At 40.8% G+C, this 22,205-nt stretch overlaps 1 protein-coding gene across 1 annotated transcript; it reads right to left on the bottom strand.

Annotated features, from left to right (window-relative positions):
- Positions 1 to 11,380: 11,380 nt before the first annotated feature.
- Positions 11,381 to 21,793, bottom strand: LANCL3 (LanC like family member 3; the record flags this gene model as incomplete). The annotated part of the gene is given in 8 exon segments (XM_079764546.1): positions 11,381 to 11,491; positions 11,495 to 11,509; positions 11,513 to 11,562; positions 11,565 to 11,579; positions 17,814 to 17,841; positions 17,845 to 18,011; positions 20,778 to 20,901; positions 21,752 to 21,793. Coding segments are annotated over 8 exon segments (552 nt in total).
- Positions 21,794 to 22,205: the final 412 nt, after the last annotated feature.

Below are 22,205 nucleotides of genomic sequence, written 5' to 3'. Positions count from 1 at the left end.
TGATTTTTATCTTTCAATTTGTTTATGTGATGTATCACGTTTATTGATTTGCGGATATTGTACCATCCTTGCATTCCTGGGATAAATCCTACTTGGTCATGGTGTATGATCTTTCTGATGTACTGCTGGAGCTGATTTGCTAGAATTTTGTTGAGGATTTTGGCATCTATGTTCATGAGGGATATTGGTCTGTAATTCTCTTTCATTGTGTTGTCTTTATCTGGTTTTGGTATTAGGGTGATGCTGGCTTCATAGAAGGAGCTTGGAAGTGTTCCTTCCACTTGAATTTTTTGGAATAGTCTGAGGAGGATAGGTTTTAGTTCTTCCTTGAATGTTTGGTAAAACTCTCCTGTGAAGCCATCAGGCCCCGGGCTTTTGTTTGCCGGAAGCTTTTTGATGACTGCTTCAATTTCGTCCGTAGTTATTGGCCTATTGAGCTGTTTAGATTCTTCTTGATTGATTTTTGGAAGGTTATATTTTTCTAGGAATATGTCCATTTCCTCCAGGTTGTCCAGTTTGTTGGAATAGAGTTGTTCGTAGTATTTTGTAACAATCCTTTGTATCTCAGCGGGGTCTGTTGTTATTTCACCTCTTTCATTTCTGATTTTGTTTATTTGGGTCCTCTCTCTTTGCTTCTTGGTGAGCCTGGCTAGAGGTCCATCAATCTTGTTTATCCTTTCAAAGAACCAGCTCTTGGTTTTGTTGATCTTATGTATTGTTTCTTTGGTCTCTATGTCATTTATCTCCGCTCTGATCTTTGTTATTTCCTTCCTTCTGGTTACACTGGGCTTTTCTTGCTGCTCTTTTTCTAGCTCTTTGAGTTGTAGGGTTAAGTAATTTATTACCATTGTTTCTTGTTTTTTGCAATAGGCCTGTAGAGCTATGAACTTCCCTCTCAAGACTGCTTTCGCTGTGTCCCATAGATTTTGGATTGTTGTGTTTTCATTGTCATTTGTTGCCATGATGTTTTTTATTTCTTCCTTGATCTCTCTGGTGACCCAGTCCTTGTTTAATAGCATGCTGTTTAGTCTCCATGTGTTTGATTTCTTTGGATTGTATTTATTGTAGTTGATTTCCAGTTTTATGCCACTGTGATCTGAGAAGATGCTTGATATAATTTCTATCTTCTTGAATTTGAAGAGACTTTGCCTGTGACCCAGCATATGGTCTATCTTTGAAAATGACCCATGTGCACTTGAGAAGAATGTATATTCTGTGGCTTTGGGGTGAAATGTTCTGAAGATGTCAATTAATTCCATCTGGTCTAGTGAGTCATTTAGGATTGCTGTTTCTTTGCTGATTTTTTGTTTAGAGGATTTGTCCAGTGGTGATAGTGGGGTATTAAAGTCTCCTACTATGATTGTGTTGCTATTAATCTCTCCCTTGATATCCTCCAGGAGTTTTTTTATGTATTTGGGTGCTCCTATATTGGGAGCGTATATGTTTACCAGAATTATTTCTTCTTGTTGGATTTCTCCCTTTAGTATTATGAAGTGGCCTTCCTTATCTCTTGTTATGGCATTTACTTTGAGGTCTATTTTGTCAGATATAAGTATTGCTACCCCAGCTTTTTTTTCATTTCCATTTGCCTGAAAGATATTTTTCCATCCCTTCACTTTCAATCTGTGTGAGTCTCTTGTTCTGAGGTGGGTCTCTTGTAGACAGCATATATATGGGTCGTGTTTTTTTATCCATTCAGCTACTCGATGTCTTTTGATTGGAGCATTTAGTCCGTTTACATTTAAAGTTATTACTGAAAGGTATTTGTTTGCAGTCATATCTATTTTTGTGTCTGTATTCCTTCTTACCTGTTTATTTCTTCTTTTTACAGTATTCCCTTTAGCAATTCTTGCATTGCTGGTTTGGTGGTGATAAACTCCCTGAGGCTTTTTTTGTCTGCAAAGCTCCTGATTTCCCCTTCAATTTTGATTGATAGTCTTGCTGGATATAGTATTCTTGGATTCAGTCCTTTGCTTTGCAACACTTTGTATACCTCCTTCCATTCACTTCTAGCTTGTTGTGTTTCTGATGAGTAATCATTTGACAATCTGATGGGTGTTCCTTTGTAGGTAACTCTCTGTCTCTCTCTTGCCGCCTTTAGGATTCTCTCTTTATCATTTATATTTGCCATTGAAATTATGACATGTCTTGGTGTGGGTCTTTTGGGGTTGATCCTGCTTGGGACTCTCTTTACTTGCGTAACTTTTATCTTTCCCATATCCGGGAAGTTTTCTGTCATTATTTCTTCAAATAGATTTTCTAATCCCTGCTGCTCTTCTTGTCCTTCTGGCAGCCCTATTATACGCATGTTACTTCGTTTCATGTTGTCCCGAAGCTCCCTTAGGCTTTCCTCCTGCTTTTTAATTTTTTTCTCCAATTGCTGTTCAGCTTGAGCTTGTTTCTGTACCTGATCTTCTAACTCACTAATTCGGTCCTCTGCTTCTTGTAGTCTACTGTTGAAACTTTCCATGGTGTTTTTGATTGTAGCTATATCACTTTTCATTTCTTCCTGATTCTTGCATAAGTTGTTGATTTTCTCATCCATCCGATGTATAAATTCCATGACCATTACTCTGAATTCCTTTTCGGTCATGTTGCAAGCTTCATTTTCACTAATTTCCTTTCTTGGCGACTCCACATTTTCTTTCCTCTGTGAGTTATTTCGTTTCCCCATTTTGGCTATTACCAGAAAGCTCAAGCTTCCGTTTGCGTGGACCTGGGCCGTGTGCTGTGGGGACTTCGCTCCACCCTAGTTTCACTGAAGTGCTCTGACACTAGGACGTGTGGCTGTCTTTGGTTGGTGGGAACCAGACTTGCCCAGGATCAGTGTCCCCAGTGTTCCGTGTGGTCTCGTGTGCACATTTAGAATCAGGGGCCCTGTCTGCACTACACTGTTGGTATGTGCCGAGAATGAGATCCTTAGCATGTGCCAGGAGTCAGAGTTTCCCTGTGTCTGCACCAAGACTCGAGTGTCAAAGTCTCTGTTGCCTTGTGCGGTTTCTCGTTGAGAATCAGGGTCCCTGTGTGTGCACGCACCAACAATTGGGGTCGCTGGCTCTTAGTGTGAATGCGCTGTGAGTCAGGGATCCCAGGCAGCTGTGTCCGGCATGCCAAATTCCCTGAAGTGGAGCTGCGTCCTGTGTGTGCTCTCTCTACTGAGCCAAACCGGCTAGAGCGCACATTCTTAAAAACCTGAAGGTGAGCCGGCTCAGTGCACTCTCCCAAAGTCCCAGAAGGGGGGCGGAGTCCGTCCTGCACGCCAGATTCCCCAAAGGGAAGCCCCTCTGTACACGCTCTTAAGAATCTCCGAAGGGGGAGCTGTGACCCGCGAGCCAAATTCCCCCAAATTCCCCGAAGGGGAGCCCTCTGTGCGCACTGACAGATTTCCCTGAAGGGGAGCTGCTTCTGTCCCGTGCGTGAGCGCGCGCCAAATTCCCTAAGAGGGAGCGCGTCCCTGCGCAAAGCTCGGCAGCTTGGGCCAGGGGCGGGTCTATCAGTTACTATGACGCTGTCTGTGCGTGCCTGTGAGCAGCTTGGGCGAGGGGCGCGTCTATCAGTTACTATGGCGCTTTCAGCGCGCCTATGTGCGCTCAGCAGCTTGGGGGAGGGGCGGGTCTATCAGCGTGCCTGCGAGGAGGGGGATAGGCTCTTTGACTCACGGAAATCTGCCGGGAAGTCTGGATTCTTGTTGTTTGTTTGTCTGAAGCTGTGATAGCAGTTCTCTGTCCCCGGTGGCTGCAGGGTCCTGGTTTGTGTCAGAAGCCAGGATCCGCGTCTCGGGCAGCTCTGTTTCTCAAGATGGCGTGGTCTCTGCATCCGCACCAGCCGCCGAGAAGTGTCCGCTTTGTGCGCGGGGCTCCGCCGTCTAGGGCTGCCCTGTTCGGGAGCCCCTTGGAAGACGGCAGAATCTAACTGACCCTATCTCATACACACACACACACCACACACATCTACACTCTCCTCTATGGGTTCCTCACTCACACTCTCTCTCTCCCTACCTTCCTGCCGGTCGCCATCTTTTTTCCCCTGAAGGGTATTCTTTAAGAAGAGGAAGAAGAAGAAAAAAGTAAAGATAAAAATTATGAACAACAAATACATATCTATCAACAAGTGAATCTAAAAATCAAGTGAATTAAAAATCTGATGAACAGAATAAACTGGTGAATATAATAGAATCAGGGGCATAGAAATGGAGTGGACTGATAATTCTCACAGGGAAAGGGGTGTGGGGTGTGTGGGAAGAGACTGGACAAAAATTGTACCCCTATGGATGAGGACAATGCGGGGGGCGGTAAGGGCAGAGGGTGGGGTGGGAACCAGGTGGAGGGGACCTATGGGGGGGAAAAGAAGAAACAATTGTAATAATCTGAACAACAAAGATGTATTAAATTAAAAAAATAAAGTGAAAATGATTGTTTCCACACAATCTACAGAATAGTGCAGAATTCAAACTAGCAAATTCCTTTTACTAAAAAATTCTGTCAAAACAGAAGTCAGAATGGTAATATAGAACTAAAAAAATGTAAACACTGAAATCATGACATATCAAAACCTGATGATTATGACCAAAACTAAATCCAGAGGAAAATTCATTGATCTGAGTTTTTAATTAGAAAGATGGAATTATTCTAGTTAAGATTTTTTTTTAAACTCTTGAAAATAACAAATTAAAGGAAAGGAACACTAGAAAGTCAAAACATAGGCAGAAAATAATGAATTGGAAAGCAAAAGAGAAAAACAAAAATAATTAATAAACAAAATCAAAGCCAGTTCTTTGAATGCATGAACAACATAGACAAAATGCTGGTGTGTCTGACCAAAAAGAAAAAAGGATTAGGAATTCAAAGGGGCATATAAACAATAATATGGAAGATTTAAAATATCATAGAACTATATTGTTAGAGCTTTACCTCAAACATTTGAAAATCTATATGAACTAGATGTTTCTAGGAGAATATATTTACTTCCAAAAATGAATTCAAGAGGAGACGGTAAACCTGAAAAAATAAATATTCATAGAAGAGACGGAAAAGGTTGTTAAATATTTTTCTGTGGCCATCAATTCCAACTGTAGGTTAAGAGTAATAGGTGATGACCAAGTAATATTTATTCACATATACATATTGTTTTACTGTCTTAGGAACTGCCAAAATGAAAAAAGTCTCCCCATTTTGGGCCAAACCATATTTAACTTTGAATTACAATAAAGTGGAAATTTTAGTATTCTGTGCAATTAAATATAATGTTCACATAATATTCAGGTATTACCTGACAATTTTCATTCTATGACTATGAGAAATTTAAGTTGCCAAAAGGGGCCTAGACTCCAGAACCTTATAACTAAGACTCAGTAAGCTAGACCTGGTCTGCCAGAAAAATAAAGGGTTGTTCTGACTTTTTAAATAGGCTTTCTAGGGCTTGACAACCTCTGATGAAATTTATCCCAAAGGTGATATAGCATTAACCTAGATAAGATCCAAAATGACTTTCTTTTTCTACATATGGGAAATTAAGGGTCAGGCTGCAACCTGAACAGATTAGGGAGTCATGAATAAAACTATGTTAACAGAATTCCTAACAATGGAGCTTCAAACAGAGGACTTACATAAGTTAGTATTTTTTTCTTCAGTGCATACACACAAATATCATAAAGGATATTTTATATTTAACACTGAATATTAGATAAGTTGGCTTAGGAAGGCCTCTCAGAGAAAATTATTTTTGAGTGAAGTTCTGAATGAAGTGAGGGCACTGGAAGATATATGTAGAAAGTGAGTATTACAGGTCGAATTAACCAAATTTCAAAGGCTTTGAGGTAGATTGTACCCGGCATCCTAACAAAATCACAAGGAAGCTACTATGGTGGAAACAACCAAGAAGAGTAAATAGGGCATGGTATCAGAGAGGCAAAGGGAGGCAAATCCTGTAGGGCATTTTGCTCAAAGGATAGACTTTGGCTTTTACTCTGAGTCAAATGGAAAGCCACTGAGTTATCATGAAAAGAGGCATGTCATAATCTGACATGAATATCATATATAATAAAAGGGTAATATGCAAATTGACACTAACAGCAGAATAATCAGAACAACTGCTGGACCAGTCACTATGAGGCACACTGACCACCTCTTGGTCCCTTCCCCTGGCCATCAAGCACCGATCACCTGATGGAAAATGGGGAGCCGGGGGTGGGTGGTGACAGGGGGCATGGCCGGTTCAGGCAGCTGAGGAAGATGGCTCAGATCACAGGCCAGGCCTAGGGACCGTACCCACGCATGAATTTTGTGTGCCAGGCCTCTAATACATCATAAGAAGCAAATTTAAAAGATCTCGGTGATACAGAAAAGCATTCATAATTAAATCAGCATAAAGGCAAGGCCGTTTACTATCCCTCTTATTATTGAACACTGTTTTAGAGATTCTGACCCATGCAATAAAAATTTTTTTTTGAATGTTATTTTTTAATTAAATATTTATTGTTCAGATTATTACAGTTGTTCCTCTCCCCCCCCCCCATCGCTCTTCTCCACCAGGTTCCCACCCCACCACCTGCCTTTATCTGCCCCCTCTACTCTCCTCATCCATAGATGTATGATTTTTGTCCAGTCTCTTCCAGCACCCTCTACACCCCTTTACCCTTCTATGTCCCTGATTCTATTATATTCACCAGATTATTCTGTTCATCAGATTTTTTATTCACTTGATTTTTAGATTCACTTGTTGATAGATATGTATTTGTTGTTCATAATTTTTATCTTTACCTTTTTCTTCTTCTTCCTCTTCTTAAAGAATACCTTTCAGCATTTCATATAATACTGGTTTGGCGGTGATGAACTCCTTTAGCTTTTTCTTGTCTGTGAAGCTCTTTATCTGCCCTTCAATTCTGAATGATAAATTTGCTGGGTAGAGTAATCTTGGTTGTAGGTTCTTGCTATTCATCACTTTGAATATTTCTTGCCACTCCTGTCTGGCCTGCATAGTTTCTGTTGAGAAATCAGCTGACAATCATATGGATACTCCCTTGTAGGTAACTAACTGTTTTTCTCTTGCTGCTTTTAATAATCTCTCTTTGTCTTTTGCCCTTGGCATTTTAATTATGATGTGTCTTGGTGTGGTCCTCTTTGGATTCCTTTTGTTTGGGGTTCTGTGTGCTTCCTGGACTTGTAAGCCTATTTCTTTCACCAGGTAAGGGAAGTTTTTGGTCATTATTTCTTCAAATAGGTTTTCAGTATCTTGCTCTCTCTCTTCTTCTGGCACCCCCATAATTCTGATGTTGGTACGCTTGAAGTTGTCCCAGAGGCTTCTTACACTATCTTCAACATTTTGGATTCTTTTTTCTTTTTGCTTTTCCGGTTGAGTGTTTTTTGCTTCTTTGAATTTCAAATCTTTTGACTTGATTTTTGCATTCCTCTAGTCTGCTTTTGGGTCTCTGTATAATATTTTTTATTTCAGTCAGTGTATGCTTAATTTTTAGTTGGTCCTTTTTCATATCCTCGAGGGTCTGGCTAAATTTATCAACATTTTCTAGGAAATTGTTGAAAAACCTCATAACCATGGTTTTGACTTCTATATCCAGATGTTTGTTTTCTTCCATTTCTTTCGTTTGTGGTCTGTTACTTTGTCTCCCCATTTTCACTGCTTCTCTGAGTTTGTAGGATAGCTTTGTGTGCTAGCTTTCCTATATGGCCTAGTGGGTCAGCCTCCCCAGTCACCTAAGGTGGACACTCTTGGTGCACCCCTTTGTGGTCTGTGTTTACAGCCTTGTTGTTGTTACGTGTTGATTGTTGTTGGTATTACTGGGAGGAATTGACCTCCAGGCCAATTGGCTATGTGTATCAGCTGTGTCTACGCTGGGAGACCTGTGCTGGAGACAGCCTTATAGGACCAGACTTGCAAAATTGCAAAAGCCTCTGTGCTCAGCTTGGATGGTGCGGAGTCTCAGGGCTGAGCAGAGAGTCTTGGCTTCCTGTCAGCCCTGCCCTTGCACTCGTGCCTCTAGACCTCTGCCTTCCGTGGCTCCTCTGAGTTTCCACCTGACAGTCCAGATTCCCCCAGGATCTCCAGGAACTTGGGTTCAGTGCAGTCGAATTGGGGTTCAGTGCAGTCAGGAGCTTCTGATTCCCTTCCGCTAGGGAGAGCTAGTGGCAACCTCAGCAGTCAGTCTTCTCTGCATGCGCGTGAGCCTCCAGACCTCTGCTCACTGCAGCTTCCCCGAGTCTCTGAGTCTCCATTTGCCTTTCTCTCTACCTGACAGTCCAGACTCACCCTGTATGAGCCTGGGTCCACGGGGTTTCACCCAGAACTGGGGTTCAGTGCAGTCGTAACTGGGGTTCAGTGCATTCGGGGGCTTTCTTCCCTCTCCCGCCAGAGAAAGACAGCCAGGCACTCAGCCGCCCTTCCTCTCTGCGTGCGTGTCTGCGTACCTCAGTCCTCTGCAGCTTCTCTGATTCTCTGCATGCTTTCCTCCTTCCTTCTAGTTGTAGAATTTCCACTCAGCCAGCTTTCCTGTGGTTCTGGATGATGTCCATTCTGTCTTTTAGTTGTAGTTTTGAAATTGTTGTGCGAGGCAGCAGTTTAGGTGTTTACCTATGCTGCCATCTTGGTTTCTCCTCCTGAATTCTTTTTTCTTTTTGCTTTTCCTATTGGGTGTTTTTTGCTTCTTTGTATTTCAAATCTTTGACTTGATTCTTGTAATCTTCTAGTCTGCTGTTGGATATCTGTAAATTATTCTTTATTTCAGTCAGTGTATGCTTAATTTCTAATTGGTCTTTTTTCATATCCTCGAGGGTCTCACTAAATTTATCAGCCTTTTCTAGAAAATTCTTGAAAAACCTTATAACCGGATACATGTGCCCAGGTATTGTGGTTTTGAACTCTATATCTCATAGTTTGCTTCCCTCAATTTCTTTCATTTGTGACCTGTTTCTTTGTCTCCACATTTTGGCTGCTTCCCTGAGTTGATAGAGTGGCTTTGTGTGCTAGGTGTCCTCTAGGGGCCAGTGGCTCAGCCTCCCCAGTTACCTGAGGTGGACACTCTTGGTACACCCCTTTGTGATCTGTGTACACAGTCTTGTAGTTAACCCTTGATTGCTGTTGGTATCACTGGGAGGAATTGACCTCCAGGCCAATTGGCTGTGAGGATCAGCTGTGTCTATGCTGGGAGAACTTCTGTGCTGGAGACACCCTTATGAGGCAAGACTTACTTCAATGGGGCTTTGGTGCTCACTAAGTCTGCCCCCTGAGTGTGTCCCTTACGGATCTGAGGAGTTGTAATCTGGATGGTCCCACTCTGACCCCTGGGTACACTGGCTCTTGGATCTCCAAGGAGGTGCTAATTTAGCCTCTGCCTGAAGTCACCCAGCAGGAGCTATAGAGAGATCCGCAGATTCCTCTTTTTTGTTTGGGTTTTGGAGGTGCCCAGATGAGGCCCAGCTGTGAAGCAATGCAAGCTGCTCTGGGGCCTTGGTTCTTCTTTGGATGTTCTGCATCTTTCTGACTCAGCTTCAGTTTGTTAGGTAAGTTTAGATTTCAAAGGACCAAGCCATTCATATGCAAAAGCCTCTGCACACAGCTTGGATGGGGCAGAGTCTCAGGGTGGAGCAAACAGCAATGGCTTCCCGTCAGCCCTGCCCTAAGAGGCCTCTCGGTCTCAGTGTCTCGCAGTAATCACTGCAAGCACCTCTGAGAGAAAGCCGCCCTTGCGTTCTGCCCGCTGCCAGACAGTCCATTTTCTCCCTGTATGAGTCTGGGTCCCCCGAGTTTTGCCCAGAACTGGAGTTCAGAGCAGTTGGGAGCTTATGTCTCCCTGCGGATTGAAAAAGCCAGCCGTGTACTCAATTGCCAGCCCTCTCTGAGTCTCAGTGTGCTTTTCTCTTCCCTTCTAGTTGTAGAATTTCTATTTAGCCTACCTTCCTGTGGCTCTGGATGATGTCCGTTTTGTCTTTTAGTTGTAGTTTTGAAGTGATTGTATGAGGCTGCAAGTTCAGGTGTTTACCTATGCCGCCATCTTGGTTTCTTGCAATAAGAAATTTTTATAAAAAGAGTATATGTATGAGAAAGGAAGTAACAAAATTTTAATGATTTGCAGATAATATGAGTGTTTATTTAGAAAACCCAGTGAAATATAATGTTAATCTCATAGAAACAGTAATGTAGTTCAGTAAGGAGGGCAGATGTATCATTATGATATTTATCAAAGCTAAGGTGGTTATAAGATGAAATGCAGATTTATGTGAAAGAAATGCCTCTTAGATTGCTAAACTGCAATAATATGTATGTTTTAAAATGTTTTCATAAATACCAGTAATAAATGACATGAAAATACAGTGGAGGAAATGATTCTCATAACAAACTTGGAAATAAAACACTAGGAATAAAATTAACAAGAAATGGACATGATCTTTATAAGATCAAAACTTTACCAAATGACATTTTAAAAAAATTGAAATAAAAATACAACATACCAGATTCATGGATGGAAAAAAGTCAGTATTCAAAAAATGTTAATTCTCACTAAGGTAACCTTTTTAATTCATTTAAATTCCAATCAAATTGTCATAGGATTTATTTCAACTTGAAAAATGGATTCTAAAGTACAATTGGAAGAATGAGAGAGTAGCTAAGAAAAATTAGAAATAAATGAGATAAAATATAGGAATTCCAGAAACAAACCTATATATCAATGTAAATTAATATTTTCCCCCTTTTTATAATCTTAGAGTGGGAAAGGTCTTTTTAAGGAAAAACACAAAATCCAGAAATCTTGTAACTTCGACAATTCTGACAAGAAAAGTTCTTAAAATTTTGGTCTCGTGGAATACCATGAACTAAATTGAAAGATAAATAACAAAGTAGGAAAGTATTGACAGAGTATATTGACAAAGAGTTACAATCTTCAATGTAAACATCATAATAGGAAAAATGGGCAAAAAATGGGATAGAAATAAAGTGGGTCTAATGACTTCAATTCTAAAATTTCTCTTACAAGTAATGCTTGCAAAAAAAAAAAAAGAGATGCTTTCACAAGTGCATAGAAATGTACTAGTATGTACTGAATATTTGGGACAATTTAGTTTGTATTAATGAAGACTGGATATGTACTAATGTCCACTACTTAAAGATTGGTTAAATTAATTATGGTACATCTTTAGTTAGTAACTATATAGTCATTAAAATTATGAGATAGATCTATACAAACTGAAAAGGGATCCCTTAAACTTAGGTTGCAAAACAGTATACATAATACTGTTAAGCATTTGTTTAGAGTGCATAGTTGATGTATTATTTTTACAATTTTAAACTATATAACTCTATTACCTATTCAGAATGTTAGTTAGATTAATATCTGCAAAAAATACATGTGAAGAATGGCTGACCTTTGAGCTCAGTAGATATATTTAGAGTTTCCTGTGAGCTGATAAAGCAACAGGAAGACATAGGCACTGCCAGCTACACCGTGGAAAATTCCTGGCCCCTTCTTTAGTAGGCCCTTCTGTCATGTGAGTTCCCCACACTAAATACATGTGTCCAGGTACTGTGGTTTCTTGGAAACCAGATAAGCTTTGCAAACAGATAGGCAATGCCTGTGAAAATATCCAAGACATTAGAGGTTACTTTCAGTTTTTTTTTTAAAATATATATTTTATTGATTTTTTACAGAGAGGAAGGGAGAGGGATAGAGAGCTAGAAACATCGATGAGAGAGAAACATCGACCAGCTGCCTCCTGCACACCCCCCACTGGGGATGTGCCCGCAACCAATGTACATGCCCCTGACCGGAATTGAACATGGGACCCTTCAGTCCGCAGACCTACGCTCTATCCACTGAGCCAAACCGGTTTCAGCAGTTAATTTCAGTTTTTAATACTATAGAGCAGAACTTCTCAAACTGTAAAAGGCTCACAAATCCCCAGGGTATTGGTAAAATATCTATTTTCTTCTAGTTCTGAGATGGGGCCTGAGATACTGCATTTCTAACAACTGTATACTGCTGGAGACCACATTTGAATAGCAAGGCTATAAAATTTCCTATAAGGGAGTCTTATTTTACCTGTGAAATTTATTTTAAGTTTTTAGAATTATATTGTGGTGTTGATCCATGGAGAAAAAACAAAAATTACATGGATTGATAAAAATTCATAATCCTATAGCGTAAAAAGGTAATATGCAAATTGACCATCATGCTGTCACAAGATGGCTGACTACAACCAGGCCATCAGGGGGAGTTAGTGAGGTATGACTAAACAACTGAACAAGCAGGCTGTGTGGGGCGACCAGGCTGCCGGTGGGGCTGTGAGGGGAGACCAGGCTGGCAGGGGGAGCAGTTGGGGGTCATTAGGCTGGCAGGGGGCAGTTGGGGGCGAACAGGCTGGCAGAAGGGGTGCAGTTGGGGTTGACCAGGTGGCAGGGGGTGCAGTTGGGGGCAATTAGGCTGACAGGGGGGGAAGTGAGGGGAGACTAGGCCAGCAGGGGGCACTGTTGGGGGTGACCATGCTGGCAGGGGGGGCATTAACGGGTGACCAGGCCAACAGGGGGGGGGTAATTAGGAGCAACCAGGCAGGCAGGCAGGTGAGCATTTAGGAGACAGCAGTCTAGGATTTTGCGAGGGATCAGGCCTAAACCGGCAGTCGGACATCCCCTGATGGGTCCCAGATTGGAGAGGGTGCAGGCTGCCCTGAGGGTATCCCGCCTGCATGAATTTTGTGCACTGGGCCTCTAGTTTATAAATATTTAATAATGCATACTCTGGTAAGTATTATGCATATTTGGCTATTTGGAATGGCTAAATATTTTTGGTTTGCCTATTCTTCTCCTCCTCCAAGGTTCAGAATTTGTAATGTTAAAGTACTTATAACTATACACCTTTGAAGAGCAAAACTGGTAGTCCTGACAAAAATAATAATGATCCCAAATGACTTAGCCAAGACTTCTACTGCAGCTATGAAATTAGTTATTCTCAACTTGATTCTTCCAAAGAAAGACATTTTCCTTCAAAACTTCTCAACAGAGGCAATCTCAATTATACAGGCAGGAACAGAAATAAGAGAAGTGACAACTATTAATAGAGACATGTCACTTAAGTTTTTGTTGCTCATATTCATAAAGTAGATTAGTTACCCAAGATCACTCTCTCTCTCCTGCATGGCCTTCCTTATTCCTATATAAAGTAGAAAAGACTGGAAGTATTTTACTTACTCATCAAGATTCTTTTTGCCTTTCATTTTCTTTGACTGGGCTCTTTACAATTCTGCAGAAATAGGATTACTGTGTAGAAAACTGGTAGCAATATATAAAGAAATCCTGTCCCTAGAAACTCAAATTCTGCCTGATAGAGGTTGAATTGACTTTCCGCAGCCTTTGTGGAAGTAGCAAGTTTTGCATCTACTAAACAAATTCATGTCAGCATTCCAAATGGCCTATAAATATATCTGCTTTTTGGATTTTTCTTTGAACCAGTTATAACACCTTTCTGGTTGCCTTATAAATTAATGAGCAAATAAAATCATTCACATGTTTATTTTATATTTGTCTGAGACTCATGACTTTATTCTCTTTTAAAATCTATCCTTTAACACTCCCCATGATTAACACTTACATAACAGGCTCTCTTCATCTAATGCTTTCCAATCAACCACTGAAAATGGTCATCTATAGAATTGTTCTTCAGTTTTAGGAACAAAGTGTCTCCCACCGACTAAAGGATGATTTTAAAAGAAATGAACTTATTTAGTTATATGTATAGGGTGTCCCAAAATATGTGTACACACTTCAACAGCTGATAGCTCAATTTTGAAAATGAAATGTATTTTAATAAAAACTGCCATTACAATTATTCAAAGAGTGTGTACACATTTTGGGAGAAACCCTATATATTCATTCACTGTATCCGTTCATTTGAAAGTGTTCATTGATTATCTACTGTATGCATAGCATTGACTGGTTTCATGGGCATGTGATCTGAACAGTCTCACAAGGATCTGATGCTGTGTTGAATGCTCTGCTATTGCCATCTTGAAATTCTTAATAATTTTTAAAGTCATTTTCAAATTATGTAACAACTCCTGGCCCTGGGTGATACAAAATAAGTGCTAAACATGACTCTTGCCCTTCAGGAAGGCAGTGTCTAGAAAGGGAGAGAAAATTATATACATGTGACTAATGAGTAATAGGACATGTAGTTCATTATGCTTTTGGAGAATAAAATGAATGGTACTGTCAATTATACTAGAGGGACCGGAAAAGTGCAAGTTCCCTGAGGGAGACAGTCAGGTGAAGTAGGGCTTTTTTCAGGACTTTGTAGGATGCATAGGAAATTCCAGGCCCAAGGTTAGGGAGAGAGAGCATTTTAGGCATCAAGATCAGCAAGGGCAAAGATTCAGAGCCTGGACAAACAAGCTACATGAAGACCAGTGGAGCAGTATTCTAACCAACAGGACAGAGGGTTGGAAGGGTAGACTGGGTTCACATTAGGAATGGTCTTACAAATCAAATTAGGCATTTGGACAGTATTCTGTGGGCAACAGGAAACCAACCAGTGGGAATGTTTTGGTTGGGGATTGGCTGCTTTTTATTTTTAATAATGTGATTAGTATTATAGACAAAATGGCCCACACTGGTGTCAGGAGATACCTAAAGAAGGGCAATGGGGTAGCTATGAACTAATCATGTTGGCAAAAAGATGGCAAAGAGGCTAATGAAACAGCTCACAGGATTTTGTGGCTGTTTAGATATTCATTGAGTACATACTATATGCCAGGCACAGTAGTAGATGATAAGGTTTTAAAAATCTCTGCCTTCATAGTGTATACCACCTAACTAGAGGCATTAATTAGGCTTAGGCTATGTGAAGGGGGAAATTAGACTATGTTGAAGCACACAGGAAGGCTCCTAACCCACACTTGCAGGTATGAAAGGCCCATGAGGGGGAGTGGCACCATCTAGTCTGAGTACCAAAGGTTGAGGAGAAATTAGCCAGGTGAATTGAAGGCCTTTGGTGCTCTGCTGGATCCCCTTGACCTTGCCAGCAGGTGCACCCATCCCCCAGTTGCTATGAGCTGGCTGCTAACAAAGTTCACAGCTTCCCTCTTCTTGGAAGGTTTGCCCTCAGCCAAATGGGAGGCTAGGCTATGTGCCCATCCCCCAGCAGATTTTAGCCAATGACTGACACAGGGTTACAAAAGATTAGCCTCAAGGCAAACCAATTCTGTGGTGTAATCTGTGCCTCTTAGCTTCCCTCAAAATCCAGGTGAAGCTAGTCTCCAGATGAGACACAGAAAGCCCTTTGTGACCTAGCTCTCTACTCTGTTCTCATTTTTCCCCTCTATTCCCTACTTAACGCTTTCCACTTTGGTAAAACTAAGCTATTCATAGTTCCCGTTCCTTCACTATGTGGTCTCATGCCCCTGACTGACTTTTATTGAAACAAATTTTCCACCTTTCTTGGCCTGGTCAACTTATCTCAGGTATCACCTCCTTCAGGAAGCGTTCCCTGAACCTGGAGGAACACCAGGAATCCCTTCTCTGAGCTCCTATCACTCCCTATACAAACCTTAGCACTTATATAGTATCATATTAAAATTTTCTGTGTGCATATCTGCCTCACCTAGTGCAAATTTCCCAAGGGCTGGACCTCTTTCTTGTTCAATTTTGCTCTTCTAGTTTGTAATACATGGCAAAGGGTTCACAAATGTCTACTGACCCTGTAATGTCTCATTTCTCATCCCAACACAGTCCAACACTGAGTGAAGATGAGAGATGTGGAAGGAAGAAGGGATGAGATGGTCCAATTACTATACCAGGCCATTAATCCCAGACAGCTAATAGGTATTGATCCTATGGTTCTGGCAAGAGAGAAATGTCCTCTTCCTGCAGTTTGGGTCATGGAATGGTACATGGAAGGAACCTTGGAATTCTTCTAAATCTATTGTCTCCTAACCAGACCTAATGAAATCCACAATAGGACTGATTAGTCTAAAAGAAAGGAATGTTGGATTTCTTTGATTTTTATGGGAACTGTGACATTTCATCATGGGAATGCTAAGGCGCAGTGATAATAATAAATAAATAAAAATCCTGAGTCAGCACCAATATATGCCTTTGCCTTTGCCAAAGACAATTAGAGAAAGGAATTATTAGGTAAGAACTATCATTTTAGAGACTAGATATTTGAAAACATGCAATTTAGCACAGCCTTGTGACAGCCAGACTTGGCACATACAGTTTCAACATACTGGGGATCATCAGGCAGGTCCATCCTGTGATCAGTAATTTCATGGAGTCAGGTATTGCATTGCACTAAAAAGCTTGGTAACAGTGACATCTGTACTACACAAGCCCTTCTTATTCTTAATTTAAAGTTACCTACCCAAGTGTCCTTGTGGAATTAATTTTAAAAACAGCCACACCTGTGTTTCACACAGAGGAAAGGAAATGTCCTGTCAGTGTTACCACAGTGATGATGTAACATAATGCAATATAGAGTTTATTTTAGCCACAGAATTTGGTTTAATAGTGTGGACAAAAGGGGCCACATGCTGACCTGACAAGCTCAGGGGAGGCCTGCATAGCAGAGTCTTGCAAACTCAGAGACCTAAAGTAACCACAAAGGATGGTCTGAAATTAAACTTTAATGAAATGCAGTTATGGTGGGCAGTTACATCCTAGGCCAGTATCTTCACTGACAAGGTCAACCTTTACCTTAACGGAGCCTATCTGTCTTTTTGCATCCATGATAACATACCCTTGAAATGTCTGGGTAACTTGTAACTTCCCTTTTTCTGGAGCCCCTGGGGCACAACCAAATGTGGTAGGCGCTAGGACAGATACCACAAATTCCTTCATTATCATGTTAATTGTTCCTGCACCCACCTAAGTATGTGTCCATCATTTTACTTCTTATCCAATCCCAGGGGGTTCCCCCCCACCCCCACCTGTTTTGCTTTATCCCACCTCCTTAATCTATCACCAATGAATTTCATGTAAGCCACCTATGTCCCTCCTTTGTTTGCAATGTATAAATACAAATGTAACCCGCCATTTTCCGGAGCATTAACTTAATTCGTTGAGGTTCTGCTTCCCGGCATATGTTGACAGTTTGGCTCAAATAAACTCACAAAATTTCTTTATAGGTTTCAATGTGTGTGTTTTTTACGTTAACAATGGTTTTAAAATGACTTTTGTCCTGTATTTCAGAATCATCAAGGCTATGACGAGGTCATATGAATATGCCTACTATACTTTATTGCATTTAATGAGAAAAAGTATATGCCACACTGTCTTGTGATAGAGGATTGGATAAAGGAGATGTGGTACATACACACAATGGAATACTACTTGGCTATAAGAAAGGATGAAATAGCACCATTTGCAACAACATGAATGGACCTTGAGAACATTATGCAAAGTGAAGTAAGTCAGACAGAAAAAGCTAAGGACCATATAATTTCACTCATATGTGTGACATAAAACTGAATCTTATGAACATAAACAGCAGAGTGGTGGTTGTCAGAGAGAAGGGGATGCGGGGAGAAGGGAGTGCTAATATGAAGTGACAGGAGAAGATTTGACTTTGGGTGGTGGCTACATGGTACAATATAAAGATCTTGTAACATAAAAATCAACACATAAAACCTATATGTTCATGTTTACCAATGTCAGCTCAATCAATTTAATAAATAACATTTAAAAATTTTTTCATATTGACCTTTTTATCTCATGTAGTAATGATAAGATAAGAAATAACCTCACTTTTCAGAAAAGACACCTTTCTTTATCTAAGCTTGAAAGGCAATGTTTTTAGATAATAATGAGTGTGAGACCTGGGGCGCCATGGCACCAGTGCACCAGCTAGTTCTCTCTCTCAATGGCCTTGCCAAGCTCAGGTGGCCAGTTGCAGTTCTGTTCCTGCTCCATGAGGAAGTCCACACTCTGCCATACCAGCTCCTGATCTGAGGGCTTGATGTGCTCATAGTAAGAAAGAAGCATCTGGAGAATGGATGATATGTTACGAGCTGTTCCTATATTGACAAACAAAGCATAATTAATACACACAGTTTAATTTAGTGTAAAGACAATCATCTATATATATAAAAGCCTAAGCAACTGCCTGACCGGCTGATGGCCAGTAGCTATGATGTGCACTGACCACCAGAGGGCAGATGCTCAACACAGGAGCAGAAACCACAGGCATGGAAACATGGAACAGACTGATGAATCTCAGAGGGAAGTGGGGAGTGGGGAGGGAGAAAAGATATTAACCAAAGATCTTATATGCATACTAGAGGCCTGGTGCCATGCACTGGTGGGGTCCCTCAGCCTGGCCTGGGGGGATTGGGCCTAAATCTGCTCTTCAACATCGCAAGAGGGGTTCCGGATTGCGAGAGGGTGCAGGCCAGGCTGAGGGACCCCACCAGTGCACAAATCTGTGTACCAGGCCTCTAGTAGTATAAATAAAAAGAATGGCAAATTACTTCCAAGCACACATAGTGATATAATAGTTGAGTTGCCAAAAAACTAGGCTTCTGGGAAACATGGGTTAGAGCAGGGGTCAGCAAACTACAGCTTGCAGGCCAAATCTGGCTCACTGCCTGTTTTTGTAAATAAAGTTATTTTTAAACTTTTTAAAAATTAATATTCACCCAAGGATATTTTTTCCATTTCATTTTAGAGAGAGTAGAATGGAAGGGTAGAGACAGAGAGAGAAACATTGATGTGAGAGAGACACATCGATTGGCTGCCTTCCACACGTGCCCCGACTGGGGCCAGGATTGAGCCTGCGACAAAGGTACGGCCCATGAACGGAATTGAACCCATGATCCTTCTTCAGTCCGAGGGCCAGTACTCTAACCACTGAGCAAAACTGACTAGAGCTGTAAATAAAGTTTTATTGAAACACACCATGCTCATTCATTGATCTATTGTCTATGGCTGCTTTTGTGCTACAATGGCGGAGTTGTATTTGTGAAAGAGACCATAGAGCCCCAAAAGCCTAAAATACATATTATTTATTCTTTTAAAAAACAGTTCAGCCCTAGCTGGTTTGGCTCAGTGGATAGAGTGTTGCCTGAGGACTGAGGGGTCCTGGGTCCGATTCTGGTCCAGGACACTTTCCTTGGTTGTAGGCTTAATCCCCGACCCTGCAACCAATCGACGTGTCTCTCTCACATCCCTATTTCTCTCTATGTCTCTCCCCCTTCCTTCCACTCTCTCTAAAAAATCAATGGAAAAATATCTTTAGATGAGTATTAACAAAATAATAAATAAATAAATAGTTCAGTAATCAACCCATTTTAGAGAAAATATTTTTAAATTGTAATTAACATATTGATAGTTTTTATGAAAATGCTCTTAAAGTGCTTGAAAATAATTTGTTCTTGGTATCCTAAATATTCCTTCCTTCCTTCATTTATTATTCATTCAACACATAAGAATTAAGCATCTACTATGTGCCAGATACTGTTTAGGGGTGAATGAATCAGTGAACAAAACAGACTAATTCCCTTCTTTATTTATCAAAGTAGGGAGTTGGTAGATGAATACCCCAGCTTTGGCTGGGACAATTCTGATCCATGTTCTATAAAATCTCTAAGAATCCCCAGTGGCACTGAGTCTCAGTTATCCACAATTGCTCATTACTACATACTCTCTTAACTTATTTGTCTACCCTGTCTCACTGCCTCATTCTTCTACCAACACTTTCTCTGATCACCTCCCAATTAAACCATTTACATCTTGTCTCAAGATCTGATTCTAAGGAAAGTTGCACAGGAATTTAAAGATTCTTTTAGAAAACCCTCAGAGAACTGCTGCTCTATAGCTCATAGTTTATCAGCCATTTATTCATTAATTTGGGTACCCTCATTTTGTACAGGCTTTTGGTAAAGGTCACAAAGATAAACAAAAGAAAGCCCTTATCCTGAAGGTGCACAGAGCCAATTAAGGCAGTTGGACAGATAAGCCACTAATTGTACAGTCCATGTGATAAGGGCTCCAATAGAAATGTGGCAGGGTAACATGATACGAGCCAATTTTGCTTCACCGCAAAACCTGAACTGGTGAACATTTCTTTAGAGAGGGTTCAATAAATCCATTTTCCCAAAGCACAAAGTTTCTCAACAGATCTAATGATGTTTGAACAGAGTCTTGAAGTCTGGGTATAAGTATTACAGATAGATGAAGGGGTTAGAGGAAGTCAGACATTCTAGGCAAAAGAAGCAGGCACAAAGGTTAAGATATGAGAAGATTTTGCTTATAGTAGGCTATGCTGGACAGAACTAGCAAGGGGAAGAGATAAAGTCTGAGTTTGGAGAAGGAAACAGGTGATCTACAAAAGGCCTTCCAAGTTATGCTCAGAGGTAAGGAGAGTAACTAATTTTCAGTTACATGCTCCATAGCTCAAAAGTCACCATTGTTATTCAGCAGTCTTTTAGTAATCTACTAATATTAAAACTTGAGAATGTTAATGGCTGAATCCTATTTCCCTGTGTAGAGGCACTATTTGCAATAGGTGTGTAAACTGTTCACAAACTCAGCAAAATTAGGCCAATGAACTCACAATTTAGAATAAGGAAAGCAATTGTTAAAATAGCTACATTTACATCAGGTAGAGTGTGGAAACAAATATTAAATTTTAATTTGTAAAATTGATCATTATTTGTTTTTAATGGCATTTTAATATATTTCTACTTAAATGAATAATGATGAGCTATTTCAAAAACAGATTTTCCAGTCTTTAGTCAATGCTGATATTAGAGACTCCATCTTTTGCCAGCACCTTCACTCACCCAAGTATTCAGATCCATAGTAAGAATACATCAGAGGAAATGGTTTCCTCTTTTTCATGGCATATTGCTTTCCAGAGTCGAGAATTGCTTGGCAAATTGATTTGATCTCTGCTGGGGTCAGCACCTGTGTAAGGAAATCAAGAAGCAGAAGTCAAATCAGTATCTTTTTTCCTTAGACACTGGATTTTCTTGCTTAAAAAATCAATGAGCATATCCCCCAAATATCTTTTCCTAGGTGTATATAAGCTTTGCCAATCATAACTTTTTTTTTAAACCATTGATTCTATCCTTGTCATTTATCTACCCTCTTGAGAAAATTTGCTCAGAAAAGAACAAAGACTGGTCCTAACTGATTGCGCTTTTACTCCTGGTGCATGGTGCATGTCTGGCTCAGACAATGGGCCTTCAATTTGTGTCATTTAGACAGTGCTCATAAAGCCACAATTCTATAATAAGCTGCTGCCTGACAGACTCACTTGTGGCCTTTGGCATTCCTAAATGAAACCAAAGTCCAATAAGTACCAAAACAAAATAACTTTTTTAAAAATATATTTCTTTATTGATTTCAGAGAGGAAGGGAGAAAGAGAGAGAGATAGAAACATCAATGATGAGAGAGAATCATTGATCACTGCCTCCTCCACACCCCCTACTGGGGATAGAGCCTGCAACCCAGGCATGTGCCCTTGGCCAGAATCGAACCTGGGACCTTTCAGTCCGCAGGCTGACACTCTATCCACTGAGCCAAGCTCCTAGGGTGCAAAATAACTTTTAATATCAAAATGATTCTTAATCGATTATAGTTAAAATGCAGTGATTTGCAGTTGTCATTATTTTATTTAATCTAATCACAGTCATTTTTAGGACTATAGAGATTAAAATGTTCTTAAGCCTACAAAGCACAGTGAGTTTATTAGGATTACTAGAGGTCCAATGCACGAAATACGTGCAAGGGTAGGCCTTCCTTCCTGACTACTGGCTTCACGGCTTTACGGCCTTGCCCCCCGTCCACATCCATCTTGGCCTGGTGCTGCCTGCATCTGCCACCACACACCCCTGGTTCCACAGTTCCGTGGATCCCCCCCATTTGCCCTGGAGAGGGTGATCTGGGTCTCCCTCTTTGGGGTGATCAAGGAGCCCCCAATTGATAGCCCTGCTGGCTGGTGGCCTGGGCCTTCCTCTGTGGGGCGATCATGGGGCAATGGCAGGGACCCCCAACCAATCGCATCGTACCTGCCTTGGCTGGCCTGGCGCCAGTGCGTGTCATAGCGTGGTCATCCAGACCATCGTTCTGTAGTTTGGCCGTTTGGTCGATTTGCATATTATGCTTTTATTATTATAGATACTCAGGTTTGCAATGTTTTCTGCCTCCCACTCTTCCTCTGGGCAGATCAGATGCTCCCTTTGGCACAATCCTGTATCACCACAAC

Source organism: Cnephaeus nilssonii, assembly GCF_951640355.1.
Source record: "Cnephaeus nilssonii genome assembly, chromosome: X".
NCBI lineage: Eukaryota > Metazoa > Chordata > Mammalia > Chiroptera > Vespertilionidae > Cnephaeus > Cnephaeus nilssonii.
The sequence above is the reverse complement of the archived record's forward strand: the minus strand, read 5'-3'. Positions and strand labels throughout refer to the sequence as shown.